This window comes from Takifugu rubripes, chromosome 21, assembly GCF_901000725.2.
Source record: "Takifugu rubripes chromosome 21, fTakRub1.2, whole genome shotgun sequence".
Taxonomy (NCBI): domain Eukaryota; kingdom Metazoa; phylum Chordata; class Actinopteri; order Tetraodontiformes; family Tetraodontidae; genus Takifugu; species Takifugu rubripes.
The window spans coordinates 17,225,134-17,240,639 of record NC_042305.1 but is presented as its reverse complement, the minus strand read 5'-3'; the positions used below and the strand labels follow the sequence as shown (position 1 = coordinate 17,240,639).

The window sequence follows — 15,506 nt, the reverse complement described above, 5'->3', positions numbered from 1 at the left end:
TCCATCAGATAGTAGTTGTAGTCCATCAGATGGTAGTTGTCAGATGGTAGTTGTAGTCCATCAGATGGTAGTTGTAGTCCATCAGATGGTAGTTGTAGTCCGTCAGATGGTAGTTGTAGTCCGTGGGCTGTTCCTTTGCCCTCACAAGAGCTCACACACCTTGTTTTTGCATACTGCTGCAGTTTACCCAGCAGCTATGGGAGTTTGTTGTGGTTGTTCAGGGTCTCAAAGTCTTTGCGATGGTGTGATCTGGGGGACGGAGGCGTCTCTGAGGTCTTGGTAGAGTCGACAGCTGGTGATGCAGCTCCTTCTCTGCTACCTGATGAGGGGTCTCCCTCTAAAGTCTCTAGTTAGAGGCTTTTTAATGGATAGTACCAGACTCACTTTGTGTAGGTGTTTGAATGTGAACCATCAGAGAGTTTCAGTGTACATTCATTTGGTGTTTCTCCCTCTCTCTCTCTCTCTGTCTGTCTCTCTGTCTCTCTCTCTCTCTCTCTCTCTCTGTCTGTCTGTCTCTCTCTCCCTCGTACATGCGCGTGCACACACGGGGTGATGAGAGAGGTCTCATCTCTCTTTAGACCTGCACAATAGAGCTTTATTAGAAAGGCCAAAGAACCTACGAACCTCCCTTCATCCTAACATCAACACCCCTGCGTCCTCCTCCTCCTCCTCCTCCTCCTCCTCCTCCTCCTCTTCCTCCTCTTCCTCTTCCTCCTCCTCCTCCTCCTCCTTTACTGCTTTTGTAGAAACTCCAGACATTCCCTCAGCTTTTGAAATAATTAAATGTTTGTGTCTCCAGATAATATAGACACACTAATGCCACTATATAAATCAAAGTGAAGAAGGTGTGTTTGGCTCCTACATTTCCCTGTTGTTTTCAAGCGTCACCCGTTGTTGTTGCTGTACTTCTGCTTTAATCTTTTATGATCAAACCAGTTTCCTGTAATTGCTATTTTTTCTAATTTTTCTACTAATTTGCTACTTTATCTAAGTAAACCCAACTTTAATCACACCTTTGTGTCACTTAGATGTAATTCAACTGTACAAAAGTAGTACCAGAAACACAATTTAGAAATTCGAACAGACATCAGTGTAATAATAATATGTAATAATAATAGTGTAATAATGGGCATTCCATTTGAAGCTTCTTTTTAAATGTTGCTATTTTCAGTGAAATTTGTTCTTTTTCCTGTTGCATTTTGTTTGGTTTTTGTTTTACTGCCTATAGCTCAGATTCTCCATGCACTCAAGTCCAGTGAAGGATCACTAATGTCATTGTTCTTGTGGGGGGGCTGCGCTTTGTTCTGCAGGATTACTTTGTTGGTGCAGGCGCGCCAGGATCACACACATAAACTGTAATTTTCCCCTCAGCCTGTATTTTTCCGGGTTTAACGTATTTTGATATCGACAGGCCGCGCCGCTGTCCGCGGTGCTGAATTTTATCCGATTTGAACCCTAAATAGCAAAGATTGTTTTTCCTCCCCCCACATTTGGTCATGTTTGCCTTTGCCTGTTAGTGAGACTTTAAAACGCCCCAAATATTTTTTTTGGCGCGACTGTGATGCCTGTTGCAAACACGTAAAACTAAACAAATAAAAGTGCACATTTGGGGGCAATTTTCACAACTATTGGTGGGAGAGGGTGTGGAAGCAGAGGTCTTACCTAATAACCCGGAGGCAGCGCCGAGGGGCGGTGTCCGACACACGAGAGGTGGTGCGCGCACAGGCTCCACTTTTACGCACCAGTTGTTCGTCAGACTCAATGCTGTTGTTACTCCAGATTTGGATTTTACGCACAGAATAGCACCAGAATATTCTGTGTTAATAGGGATTAAGCACCATCCGGGGGAATCCAGCATACACCGGCGGGAGTGCGTGGTGGGAGAAAAAAAAGTTTCCATCATGGGCGCGCACGGATGGAGCTCAGTGCATTTGGGCTTAATGGTTTGTGGATATGTTGCGTTTTTCTGCGGGGAACTGTTTCCCGGAGCCGAGGCGGGCTGCAGGGAGAGGGAGAACCCAAACTGCTGCACGGGCCGGAACAACGACTGTTTCGAGTACACGAGGAGGAAAACGGTGTGTTACTGCGATACCTACTGTCAGAAGACAGGAGACTGCTGCGAGGACTACCAACGCGTGTGCCAAGTCTCAGGTGAGTGCTTTGGTTCACTCTGCGCATCGAAACGGGGCTGTAGCCTCAACTGGAAAGGCTCGAAATGAGTGAATTAATTAGAAGTGAGGCGTCAGATGTCAGGTGGGGACGCTGTTGGCAGAGAGGTGACGCGGAGACAGTGAGACATACTGCACATAGCTGTCTCAAGTGCGCCCATCAATGCTGTTTGTCTTCAGAGCCCAGACACAGTTGGCCATTAATGCAGGGGCACTTGAGGCATCTCTTGTCCTCATGGTGGTCTTTTCAGCAGCGTGTTGTGTGCCCGTGCGTGCGTGCGCGCCTGCATGTTTATAGGGCGACCCATGACCCAGCCGACTAAGTGGTTGGAAGCGGAGTGAGGGCTGAAAACAAGGACCCCAATCTGGGAAAACACACAACAATGAGCGGCTCTGCTTAACTGAGATCGAGACTGCTGAGAGAACTTTAAAAATAAGACTTTGTGTAACACTTTCCCCTCAATCTTTCCTGCTATATAAGGAGAAATGAAGGAATGGATACCATGGGAACGGACTGCCAAAGATGGTCAGGATTAGTGTGTGAGAGATGAGACAGGAACAGCTCTGAACCATCACCAGTTTGCAAAGGAGTGATTATCTGTGTACAGATACACTCGCAGGGTGACCTGCGCCTTAAATGCACGCTAACAAGCACCTGTGGGGTCGTTCTGTCCAGTCAAAGAGCACTTAAAATACTGCAGCGATCCCTTTATTTAGGCACATTGAGTGTATACATAGTGACTCGTTCTTTGTTTCCATGCTGCGATTTTGACGGGCTGCTTTGTCCTGACAGGACTAAATCACTTAAAAACATGTATTGGTCAGAAGTACCGATTGTTGGAGTTGATAGCTGCACCACCAGTTAACCACTGCCTACCAGCAGCCCACTGAAGAGGGGAACATAGTTTAGCTTCACAATTAGCGTGGAACTTTTAAAAGCACACGGCCATGATTTTATAAGCCCCTTTAACGTTAACAGTATACCGACTCTAATTAAAGTGAGGCCTTAAAATGGATCACTTCTGTTTTAATTACTTTAAAAATGCTATTTTGAGGTCCTGCATTAAACAAGCTCACAATCTTCCTAACAAAGGGTGCTACTTTCTGCAGAGAGATGAAGTCATCCACTAAAGAGCTTAAGCATTTTAAAAACTTGCCATTACAGAACTGCAGTTCTGCATGTCGGTGTTTGATAAATGTGATTACATTCTGGGCAAAGCTCGGCGGTATTAACGTCCCCTGGCAGGCGCGTAGAGGCAGCATCCATCCGCCAGCCGGGTGCCATCCTGCATCACTCCATCCATCCTGTCCGTCTGCCAAACAGAACAATCATGGGAAAGCACCTCAGGTCAGCACTGAGTCATCGCTCCGCTGCAGAAAAGCAGCTGGACACACCAAGTCCACCATCTGCATGGGCTCACCTGCGTGACAGGGGAGGTCCTGAGCAGGCCCACGGGCCAGCTTCAGGTGTTACAGGCTGGACAGGAAACATCAGTCAGAATCCCAGTCAAACCGCTCACTGGAGAGCTCTGGACCACATCAGGGACTCTGTCACACTCTGTAATTTAGGCATCAGCAAGAGCTCAGAGTGACATCACGGGAGAGAGACGGGAACGAAGCCTTTCAGGTGTGGCGCCCTTCTCCCAGCGATGCGATGGGAGGATTCTTACCTCATATTTATATCTCTCTGTTGAACAGCTGTACAGCATCGGCTTCAAAGAGGTGCGTTTGATGGAGGAATGTCTGAAGAGAGCTCAAACTGATCTTCCCAGCATTCCCAGGCTCATTTAAATCCACTTGTTGCAAGTTGCCAATCAGAGAGTCTGTAAGTCTTTTATAGCCGATGCAGCGATACATTAAATCAAATTTCGTTAGATTCTAAGAATATGGTCTACAAAAATGCTACAAAACACTCAAAACCTGTGCACCTTAGGTTATGATAGACTAGCAGAGGTTTTTATTCTGGCGCTACATCACCACGACTTGGATTAGATATTAAGGAAGCATCAATTGTCATTGCAATATTCCAACTTTAAATCAGGGTGTTTCTTCCTGCTGTAGGAGTAAATTTGGCACGCCACATAACTATCATGTCGTCCCGCAGACAGCCTCTAATTGGTGATCCCTCCCTGAGGAGGCAGCTCCTCTCCTGTCTCGCTGCCTGGTTGTTTTCAACACCAGAGCCCCCCCCCCCAGTTCTTGCCCTCCCCACGCATTCTTTCACAATTCTATGGCCGAAACGTGCAGGTTGAGGCGGTTCACACCTACATCCACCTGATGGACTTAGCGTAACAAAACGGGTGCTCCCTTCATATGCTTCATGTCCTCCATTTATGATTGTAAAACAAACTGTCTGAACACTTTCTGATTACAAATGTTCGTTAAAAAGTGACGAAATTGGATTTTCAAGCGAGGAGTTCATTTGTGTTTATTTTAGCGCTTCCATTCACTTGCATGGGCTAGCTAGCTGCTGCTACCCTGCCAGTAAACGTACCATTAGCACACAGACATCTTCATTAGCCTCGCTATTTGACACTTGAGAGGTTGCGGAGATGATCTCTGGCTAAACCCGTAAAGACTGAGTCAGTGTTGTTGAGCAAGAGTCCACACATCTGCTTCTATTCCCTACATGTCCCAAAAAAGTTTTTCCCCCCTCTTAGCCGTGGGAACGTGTTTCACACACACAGATTTGAATTTTAAACACAGATCTTCATCAGATCTGTTTGCTTACAACGTTCTCCAGTTCGTCCTTCTAAGTCTCCACAGGAAGCGTTTATGTGCTAAACTGTTATTAGTGCTGAGACCTGTTTCCTTCAGCCCTATTAGCAGACTTGTGTCTTTCCCCTCCCTGTGTTGCCAAACATTATTAGGCCTGTCTGAGGGGACAGAGGCCCAGCTCTCTGCATGGGAGGGACGATTGTCGGGCTGAGGTTTGGGGTGCAGTGGTCCTTCAGAACAGTTGGACATCTGGGTCCTATCAGAGAGAAGCAGGGGGAGGATTTGCACGCGGTGGACGGGGGGGTTATAAGGAAAGCTAAATAAAGGAGACAAATGCGGCAGGAAAAAAAGAGACTGCCGGAACACTGTGATAAAGGAGAAGATAAAGCAAAGTAGGCAGTCAGGTCTCTTTTGTTGTGAAACCCTAACATGGAAGTAGTGCTCAGGGAGAGCACAAGAAAAGGGCGAAACAGCAGATAGGGAGCATTTATCTGGGGGCAACAAGTGTGAACAGAAAATTGCGTGACAAGTTAAGTGATAAGAGTGCTGATACAGGCAGATATGCTGTGGTTCAGAGGGCAGAAGCTCCTACAGGTGGCTTCGTACGAAGGTATATTCCCAATTATCAAAACCTCCTTCATTTACATTTGATTGACATGTGGCCAGGTAGACGTTTCTCCCTTCAGCATTGAAAATGCTTTTCCCATTTCAGTAGAGCTGCATCGCTGCAGTTGCATTTTAAGCTTTGCAGACTGTTGCCGTTGGTGTGCGACACGATCATTTCTATTGTTATAAAAACGCATCATGGAGAATGAAGCCGAACATCCTGACAACACGCAGCACTTGTTTCCTGTATAGGGGTCAGGGGTCAGAGGGGATGTCGTGTTTCAAACTGGGGACTCTCCCCGTGACAATGGGCAGGGAGAACGACGGCGGTTTTAAGCTCAACGGGTCAAGCTGTGTCAGACTGTCTGTCAGGAGGGTTATCGTGTGGGTGGCGGTCCTGCCGCTGGTGGGTGGTGGGAGGCTCCTGGTCAGAAATTCCCTCCTAAACCTTGAAACTTCCCTCCGCTGCAGCAACCTCAGCTACTCTGCTGCGCTGCTCTTTATTACAATTATTAAAAAAAGCATCAGCCACATCAAAACCCGTGCAACGGAGAACGTCGAGGAGGGAATGAAAGGTGCGGAGCAGGAGCGAGGATGAGAAGAGGAGGCACGGCGAGACTGGGAAGTTGGGCGACAGTGTAATGTATACGCCTGTGTATTTTAGGGTGATGACTGAAGGTGGAACAGTGGGTGGGTTAATTTGACAGATATTGCGTTTGATGTGCTTGTGTGCGTGTGTGCGTGTGTGTGCATTAATCTGGGAAAATCGAGTGTCAGGTGGGCAGCACTAATGTGCAGGAATGCAGAGATTCCAGTGTGGCTTTGTGTCACTGCTCCCTAACTCACACACACCACACACACACACTCACTCACTCACACACACCACATACACACACGCTGCCATTCCACTCCAAAGTCTAACTGGACCCTGGGAATGAACCTAAGAGGCGGCACTTTAAAAGCTCTCTTTTCCTCCTGTGTTGTGCAGTGTGCAGGGTGTGTCTTATAAAGACCGTGTTTAGATGGTAAGGGACAATAACATTCAGTTATTTTATATTATATTTAACCTTCTCCTCTATGTAGTTCCAAATAAACCAAGAACACACTGTGATCTGTGATCATCTGCCTTTAATATTAATAAAAGTTAGTTAAAGTTGTTGAAGATTCTGTTATTTTTTATTGGTGCTTGTATTAATCTGGTGTCTCTCATTTGTTTATGTACTTATGGAGTCGGCACTTCCGCCCGCAAAGCCGTAAAATGTCTGGCTCTGATAAATGTCGGTGTTCAACACGCCTTGATTACCGTTTGAGGCTGGATGCTTTGATCAGAGCAGCCATCTCACTAATACAGCTTCCTCTTAGCCTGATATAATTGGCTAAATCAGCTTGAGTTGAAGGGGAAGCCTGATTGTTGCTGCTGCTGTGTTTATGTGGAGGGCTGAGTGTGTGTGTGTGTGTGTGTGTGTGTTTATTTGTAAGGCAGCAGGATGCAAAATTAGCCTCTTCTTCCTAAAACTTTTCTTGGAGGGCTGGCTTCCCAAGCCTGCCCTGCCTGGTTTGAGGTCAGTCACCCAACTTGGGTGATTTATTTCTGTTTTGCATTACTTGGAGTCATTTCTTTGGCTGTAGTTTGCCCCATCCATCAATGGAATCCACCGATGACAACCTCCAAAATCAAATCCATATAGAGATTTGAATCACCCTTTTATTTATCTCGACTCTCGACAGAACGACGGCAGTGACTAATTCCTTCAGCTTACACATCGTTAAAAGCAGCCATAGAAAGAAAAAAACCCTCTTTAACCACCACAGAAACAGTGGAGACGCTGTGGAAACATTGTTACCGCCTAAAACTCAAAATCAAAGGTTGGATTTTTCAGGTTTTATCACCATTATTAATGCTTTCATATGAGGTGGAAATGTTTTTGTCGTCCTTGCTGCTGAAGCCTCCCGCTGATCTGACGGTTTTCCCAGCAGCCATCGACTGCGTGGTGGGTTCGTGGGGGCCCTGGTCGCCCTGCACGTCGTCATGTGGCGTCGGCAGCACGGAGCGCAGCCGCCAGGTGTCGGTTCCACCCAGGAACGGAGGACGACCGTGCCCCGACCTCAAACAGCGTCGAGGGTGCTTCGGAAACGACGCAGTGTGCAGCAGCGGGAAAGGTGAGAACGTGCGTTCGTTCCCGGACACGCTGTTGTCGGGACCTAATGTGGTGTTTTAATATTCTCCGGGGGTCCTCGCAGGCTCTGAGGTAACACATCTGTGCTCAAGCCCTTTCCAGCTGCACTTTCTCCAAATTCCCAGTTGGGCTTTTCCCAGAAAACACAGCTGAACACAGATATATGCTTCTAAGAAAACAATCTGAGGTTAATTTTTGACTCATGACATCAGCTGTCGGAGGTATTCGTGGGATGAGGGTTTTTTGGGGGGTTGTTTTTAATCTTTTAACCCTCACACCTGACCTGCAGAGGTGGCGAAGATCCTGCCCGATTCTTTCAAGAGGAACTTCAAGGACCCTTGGAGACGACCACACATGCTGATGAAGGAGAAGAAGGAAAGGTAAGAGCTTCCACTGCAAACACCCATCAACCGGCGGCTTTCCACCCAGTCGGCCGGGCCTTTTGGGTTTTAAAGGCAGTTATTCCAGGTTTGCTCAGTGTCTGATTGTCAGAGGAATTTCAGCTTGTTCTATTTTCAGCTCCGAGCTGCATTCCAACCTGCTGCTCTTAAACGTGGTTTCAAAGGTCTTTTTAAGTCAACTTTGTGCTCTAAAAGATTAGCCAGCACGCCAAGGCCAAGGCTGAACTGTACGCAGAGCCTGTAAATTGCTTTGACTGTTACACACTAACAGGGGTCACTGAATATTTGCATCACGGGCTGCTGGCCTTGGCCCACAAGGCCGCCATAATCCAAGTCAAAGACAAATCAGCCCTGCGATTTGCTCGTCTCCGACCTGAACTGCTCACACAGCTGCCTTTTCAGCTCTGATTAAAATGGATGTCAGACGCTGTTGTTTTGACTGGAAGACGAAGCGCCGGGGGACGGAGGGCACGCCGCTCATGATTGGGAGCCAATCAGCACGAGTGTCCCAGCGCGGGGTCGATGCTAGGCAGACATCTGGTGACGTGACGGGTCCCTGGCGTTTTTGTAAAAGCTGACCTCGGAAATGAGGGGTTAAAGTAACATGTTGTTGAACATGTGATGCAAGTTTTGACGGGGCAGGTCGGTATTTACTGTACTTAAAGGGGCTTTGCTGGAAAGAAGAACCCTCCAAAGAAGACTAATAAAATGACACCAAGGGAAAAAACAAACAGACTCAGATGTGCAAAGAATTCTGGGAAAAGTAGCTTGACGTGGAAAAGCTTGATGTTTTCTTGACAAGCCGCCCCACCGGGGACGCTGTTTTGAATGAATCAGACACTAAAAAAATAGCTCGGCCGCTCAAAGGACCTGCCAGAGAACCCAGAGAACAAAGAAACATTGTTGCTTCCAGAACGCTGAGGGAGCCCTGTTGATACGGCAACGGTTCAGGCCACGGGGACGCCGGCCATCAGCAAATCTCTCATTTTGGCTGTTTAATTTGCCTTTGTTCATTTTGGAGTCTGTAATCAAACATGGCAGCCTTGCTCAGGCGGAGCTCCTGGTTTCTACAAGTGCAGATTTTACTGTTTTTAACCCTTGTAGGCAGAGAGGCATCTAAAAACTGTCTAAATCTTTAAATATCCAACCAGTTTCATGTTTTTGACTGTTTATATTGGTGTTCGTGGCGTGAGAGGAACCCAAAAGCTTGGGGAAAAACAAATCCTAAATGATCAGAGGCTGAGCTGTCTTGGAAAGCTGTTGATCCCAACAGAAGCATCATCGCTCATCATCGCTTTCCTTTGCTTGTTTTCAGTTACTGTGTGTACCTGAGGGTGAAACAGGCCAGCCCGCCGTGTAAACTCCGACTGTGGAGCGCACACCTGGTGAGGGAGCAGCTGATCTGTGCCGAGTGTCAGAGCGACGCCATGTCCAAGTCGGACCGCTGCGGAGGCGACGGCATGCAGAGCAGCAGGTGAGCCGCACGGGCAGATCTACGGGGTTCGCTTCTATGTGCTGCATCAGTGACCCGTCACTCTAAGTGACTGATAAGAACTAAGTTGTTCACATGCACTTAAAAGAAACAATGTGCAGAGCAATATAAACGGCTTCTGAGTGAATGTGGTGGGAAAGCATTCTTACATTTGTTGTTGGGTGATGTAACATGTTGGTTGGACATCACAGTGTGAATCCAGCATCCATACATTAACACACATAGCACCCACTTCAGTGTCATAGCCCATAACATCAGTGGATAGTTTACACTGTAAAGTATCTAGTTGTAAACTTTACAACGAATCCCTTCTTTTTCCCAGGACCTTCTGGTCAGCAGCCTCAGTTCCGGGCTGCCACGGGTCCTGGGTGCGGGAGGCATCTTCGGAGGTTTGCCGGTGCCCCCCCCGCTCCGTGCTCTTTGTGTGAGGCGCCGCATAACCTCCACAAAACGACGCAGAGACAAGATCTCGCTCAACTCCTCCCGCTAATGTGGAGAGCGCTACCGGCCAAGCCAAACTCCGACCGACGGGTAACTCAGAGATCTGTGACATCCTGCCACTTTTGATTTTTTTCCCCCTTTCACCTCATAATCTGTACTGTATACACAATTGCTAAGCTAAACAGTAATAATCACTGCATTTTTATTCCATCGCCACACGCTCCAAAGCAACAGCATTATTTTTTTTACCTCCACGTCTTTGCTATCTACCTCCATCATTGCAAATTTGCTAATGCATAATGTATAAATATCTAAAGATATTATTTTGCTTTATACATTTTCTACTTTTTGTGTTCGATGTATCGTGTCCGTTCGTGTCACCTGCTGGTTGGCTCTTCTATACTGGATTCGTGGCTAAAGTCAGCGTATCTACACTCGTCCCTTAAGACACTTTTACCAGCGAGACTGTCGGGAGGTTGATTCTCAGGTGCTGAGATGCTTTGTCTTCGTCTCCCGTCACAACTCCTCTCTTCTCCTGGTGACCAATCACACATGTAGTTCAAGCTAACTTCAAGAATCCTCTCCCGTCTGTGTAGAGTTTCCTGGTGTTGTTTCTGCAGCATGTTTTCTTGACCTTGTCTCTTCCCAGGGAGTTAAATCTGCAACGTATCACCCAATTGATTAGTCATGATCTGTAATCCTCCTCGACTGATCTTTTCTCAATCCTCAGCACTTCCACTCCTGACTAGTCGAAAAAGAATTTGGACTTCCAGATAACGGTGCGTTTTTCTGGCTAATACCAACAATCCTTTAAACAGATTAAATTAAAACAAGAGGATCAAGGAGCACAATTATATCCGAGGACCTCTCAAAGGTCCTATTGGTGCACACGCTTGTATGTTTGTCTCTTTTTTTGTTTATTTATTACAAAATAAGCGATCATTTTATTAGAGCAGCACTGCGTATTCTGTACACTGTCCATTAGCGGAAATAAACAACTGCAGTAAAGCTTCTTTCTCTTGTCGTATTCATTTCATCACTTCATTGCGTTAAAATAACACTTTTATCACCAGACCATCATTAACATTTTTGACTTCTCTCTACAATTACTGTCCTGGAGCCTGAGCTAAATATATCTCTGGCGTTGAACGGTATTTGCATGTAGCACTTGTACCCATAAATATTTTTATGCTGCATTCCTGGCATTTTTTTTTGCAGCGTTGACCCTTTGATGTGATGTGAGATGATGACCGCTGAAGACAAGTGATGTCTGTAATAATACTTGTGTGCAACGTCCCCGTGAAACGCAGTGTTTTGTGTATGTGTGAGTGCAGGAGGGTGGACGTGCGTATCGGGATCCACACATCCAAAAATAGGCCGCATTATTTAGCAGAAAGAGGAGCGCTCGTCACAACTCCAGTTCCAAACATCGCTGAGTTTAGTCTCCCAAGCACTTAAACTTCTCTTCCCTCAGTTCTCTGCTCTCCTCCCTCCCTCCCTAACAAACCTCCCTCCGTCAGCACAACTCTTTATTTTCTCTTCCTACAACAGTGGCAGTAGCAGTGCGGTCACCCCGACCCCCCCACCCCACACACACACACACACACACACACACACAGATCCACCCAGCTACCCTTCTGCAGACCCGCTTACCAAAGGGCAGGAAGGCCCCTCTCTGGCCCAGTGCCTGATGGGCTCGGACAGCAGTGTGTTCTGGGATTACGCCCGCTGAAAAGGGGGGCATTCCATCGCCGGGGACTTTTGTTTGACACGGTCACTGTTTGCTTTTGACAAGACAGCTGTTCAAAGCCCTCCCGGCCCCCACGGGCGCGGTTAAAGGAAGGAACTTGACTTCCGATTAGCAGGGGTGTCAGTGCAGCGTCCACCTGAGGTCACGCCGTACTTTAGTTGTCTCCAGCAAACTGGGTGTGAGTGCTTTATATCTACCTCTTTTCCTCTTCTCCACCTTGTTTTCATGCCTACACGTCTCTGGGTGGCGAGGGAGGGGGTCACCTTAGCTGTGTTCCAATGCAGGATTGAGAGCATGACTGCAAATCACAACTGATTACTGCAATAAGCGACCTCCTGCGGGACTTTCCTGAACAGGGTTCTGGAGGTTTAACATTGTTTCAAGTCACAGTTGCTACTTTTTCAATTCTTTAAGGTATTTTCCCCCCAATGAAAAACAAAGGTAAGTTTTATAAGCAGCTCCTTGAGAGCATCCAAAACTAAATCTACTCAGTGGACGCGTGCACTGTAATTAGCATGTCGCCCTAATGAGGGCCTCCATCGCAGCAGCTGGTCCGACTCAGTGGAATGCTAATGAATAGACACCGCGAGCGCCACACAGCAGCACAGCTGGAGCACAACGGCTGCAGGTAAACGCAGACACATGCATCCTGCGACAATCACGCACACAACTGTAGTGAACAATGTGCATAAATGCAAATGAGACGCATCTGAGTGCATCGTGAACAGGTGGGTGGCTGCGTATTGGACAGTTTGATACCTTAAACGTTAAAATCACAAGCAGATGCTTTATTTCAGGCCATAAAAAAAAGAAACAGCATAAACTAGGTCTGATGATCAGATAACGCGAGGTCTTGCGCCACCTCGTGGCCCTTCTGACTTCCTGTTAAACTGAATTTATTTTTTAACCAAGCTAGAAATTCTTTGCATTTAGATGATGACTTACATGTAAATAATAAATTGTTAACTGGCTACTAATATGAAATTTATGTTTTATCTAGATGAGGATCAAGGATTCTCAAGGATGATCACAGACGTCTTCCAGGACCACAATTGGAAGGGCTTTCACACGGTCACATTTCGAGGAAAGAAATTTAAACAAGTATAAGGCATAAGTGAATTGAAAAAATGCACAAAGTGTTTGTTTTTTTATATAGATGTATGCAGCTTTTAGACTAATGCAAGAATAACTGACATGAAATACCCAAAATCCAAGTGATAAATTTGGCGTTCCCCGCTGACGAGCTGCTCAATATGCAAATTCAGCAGAATTACATTCAAACAAAAGGGCCGTGCAGTTTGATGGTGGCCAGCTTTTATCTGGATAGTGAGTGCTCTTTATATTTTATATACAATAGGACATTCTTTTAAAAGCCACAAAAGTAAATCTGAGTGAAATGTCTGAGTAGTAGCATTTGTCCAGTAATCAGAAAGAGCCATTAAGAACCTTTGTGAGTCCAAGTCTTTGTTTTTACTTCAGGTTTTTCATCTGCTGATTGGTGTTTTGGATTTTGCTGTCCATCTTGTCCACTTTGTTCAGCAGAGAATCGAGGGGGTCTTCCTGGTTGTTAATCTCAGACTGGAGACCGAGACCGAGGCTCTTTAACCTGCTCAAGCCATCACACATCTCATCTAAATGATACAAAAACGTTGTTATTCAAGAAAACGCCACCATCTGGGGGGAATTAACACTAAAGCAGACCATTTTATAAGTGAATTTGGTTTACCCAGGTTTTTGTCAAGGGTCTGGTGAGCCTCCCTGAGGTGTCTGTTCTGCGAGTATCCGTTCTGCCCTGATGAGCCGTCCTCTTTTGACGCAGTTCCAAATCCTAGAACACAAAAGATAAGGAAATTATACCAGTTTGTTGTCAACGGTGTCACTGCCGTCCATACGAGCATGCTTACCTCCGGTATCCAGCTTCCTCAGGTTGGGGTGACTAGCTTGATATTTATCTTCGTGTTCTCTGCTGCTAGAGATGGCACCCTGCAATCTTCCAGAACACAGAACAATGAGCGTCACACACAGACATTACAGGTGGTTTGTCACATTTGGGCAAAGTTTTTAATGTAACTTTCTCTCTCTAAATGTTGCTCTGTAGAGAACAGTGCAGAAGACACCAAATCAGTATTGTGGGGACACGCATAAAATTATCTTTACACACTGCAGGATCATTTTACATGCAGAAACACTAGTGGTCAGAAATCCAGAGAGGGCCCACACATACCATAAACAATGGCCATAAATAATGATCCTCAAAATAAGACAATGCTCTTCAGTGTAGAGGATAAATTACATTATAGGGTTATTCAAGAACTGGGAAGAGTGGCATGTTTGTTTTTACATACGTATGGATAAATCTACATTGGAATAAATCTTTTCATTTTGTATTAACAAGCACAGTTTGGTCTAACTGTGATGCTTTTTATAATAAGTATATAAAACCTACGCGTCACTGCCCTGGTAGGTATTTGGCTGCTCAGTTGGCGTCTTGGTCTCTGGCTTTGTTCTGAAGTAATTCACAAGACCACCCCATACACTCTTGATACTAGTAATGTGTCTCTGGCTGGTCTTAAGGTCCTGATCCATGTTGTCCAACATCTTGTCTGTCCTCTTCAGAGCCTCTCCTTGTCGCATCAGCTCCTACAGAGACACAGGAATTGAATTAGCGCTTGACACAAAAAGATTGTCTGTGTAGTGGGGTCCAACACACCTCTGCGGTCTCCACACCTATCTTCTCCGACTCATAGATGAGACCAAGGGAACGGTAACTGCTGTCCACGGCAGACTGGGCCGTGCGCATCACCTCCTGCTGAAAGTATCTTTGTCTCCTTTCTGCGTCACTTAACCCTGTGTCAGGGTCTTCATCAAACCCTCTACTTCGAGGCTGGAAATCCCCCTCGTCTTCATCATCATCTGCAAATGGGTTGTGGGATTTGGGGTAGGCCATCTGTGGAGCAAGGAATATGACAGCTCAACAGATGGTTGCATTTGATAAATTTGCAGAAACACAACAAAAAAAAAGAGAGTCAAAAACAATACGTATAATTCTAATAAAGCTTGAAAACACATTTTCCGATTACATCGGACAACATTAATTTAATCTAGTTGAATAGGTTAGTTTAGATACAACGTTCATAAAATAATTTCTCAGCCAGTGGGGGGTAAAAAAAAGATCTAGTGTTAACACACTAAGTTTTTTTAGGCTTAATATAAGGTTAATATTAAAACAATATCGTCGATGCAGACCATGATCCTCCGTAAGAGATAAGGTTAGCCAGGGTGTTGGCTAATAATTGACGTAAGTTGCTCCAGCAATGGAAACGCAAGTCATAAACAGCTGCCTGTGCTAACGCTGATGTTGGCTCCCGCAGAAAGATTGGTCATTTGGATCTAGCCACAAATAAAAGGGATTTATTGAACAAACCTTTAACCACGGAAACAGCGGACGGTCTCCTCTGATCAGCTGACTCGGAATCACACACTTCCTGTCAAGTTGGTGACGTTGTCGCCTGTTGTAGCAATAGTCAGTGCTGCGCCAAAAAAACGCAAAGTAAACGCAACATTTTGGAACAATAAAAACATAACTCATAACTTTTTTTAGTTTCTTTGCTTTACTCTTATATTACTAACGCAGTATCCAGTGATGCTGATTTGATAGATTGTCAAAGTCCTCGAGAAGCACCAACAAGTTCTTATTAGCAGTTTTGTCCCATTTCGCTTGCCGTACTGCGGCTTTGTCAGCGCCTGTTGCCG

The 15,506-nt window shown here is 45.9% G+C and overlaps 2 protein-coding genes across 4 annotated transcripts; one reads left to right on the top strand and one right to left on the bottom strand.

The window, feature by feature from the left end:
- Positions 1–1,693: 1,693 nt before the first annotated feature.
- On the top strand, positions 1,694–10,095 carry LOC105418050 (somatomedin-B and thrombospondin type-1 domain-containing protein). 2 transcript variants are annotated; one of them, XM_011615889.2, is made up of 5 exons: positions 1,694–2,151; positions 7,467–7,652; positions 7,959–8,049; positions 9,386–9,544; positions 9,885–10,095. In XM_011615889.2, the coding sequence occupies exons 1-5, from the start codon at positions 1,902–1,904 to the stop codon at positions 9,988–9,990; spliced, it is 792 nt and encodes a 263-aa protein (XP_011614191.2). In that variant the 5' UTR covers positions 1,694–1,901; the 3' UTR covers positions 9,991–10,095. The 2 variants fall into 2 exon arrangements, with proteins under 2 accessions (XP_011614191.2, XP_011614192.2); XM_011615890.2 differs by having other exon boundaries at positions 1,699–2,151; positions 7,470–7,652.
- Positions 10,096–10,191: 96 nt separating this feature from the next.
- snap29 (synaptosome associated protein 29) lies at positions 10,192–15,301 on the bottom strand. 2 transcript variants are annotated; one of them, XM_003975048.3, is made up of 7 exons: positions 15,178–15,301; positions 14,464–14,700; positions 14,200–14,393; positions 13,658–13,743; positions 13,480–13,581; positions 13,200–13,384; positions 10,192–10,662 (listed from the first exon to the last, which is right to left on the bottom strand). In XM_003975048.3, the coding sequence occupies exons 2-6, from the start codon at positions 14,698–14,700 to the stop codon at positions 13,224–13,226; spliced, it is 780 nt and encodes a 259-aa protein (XP_003975097.2). In that variant the 5' UTR covers positions 15,178–15,301; the 3' UTR covers positions 10,192–10,662; positions 13,200–13,223. The 2 variants fall into 2 exon arrangements, with proteins under 2 accessions (XP_003975097.2, XP_011614193.2); XM_011615891.2 differs by lacking the exon at positions 10,192–10,662 and having other exon boundaries at positions 12,514–13,384.
- Between the last annotated feature and the right edge of the window lie 205 nt (positions 15,302–15,506).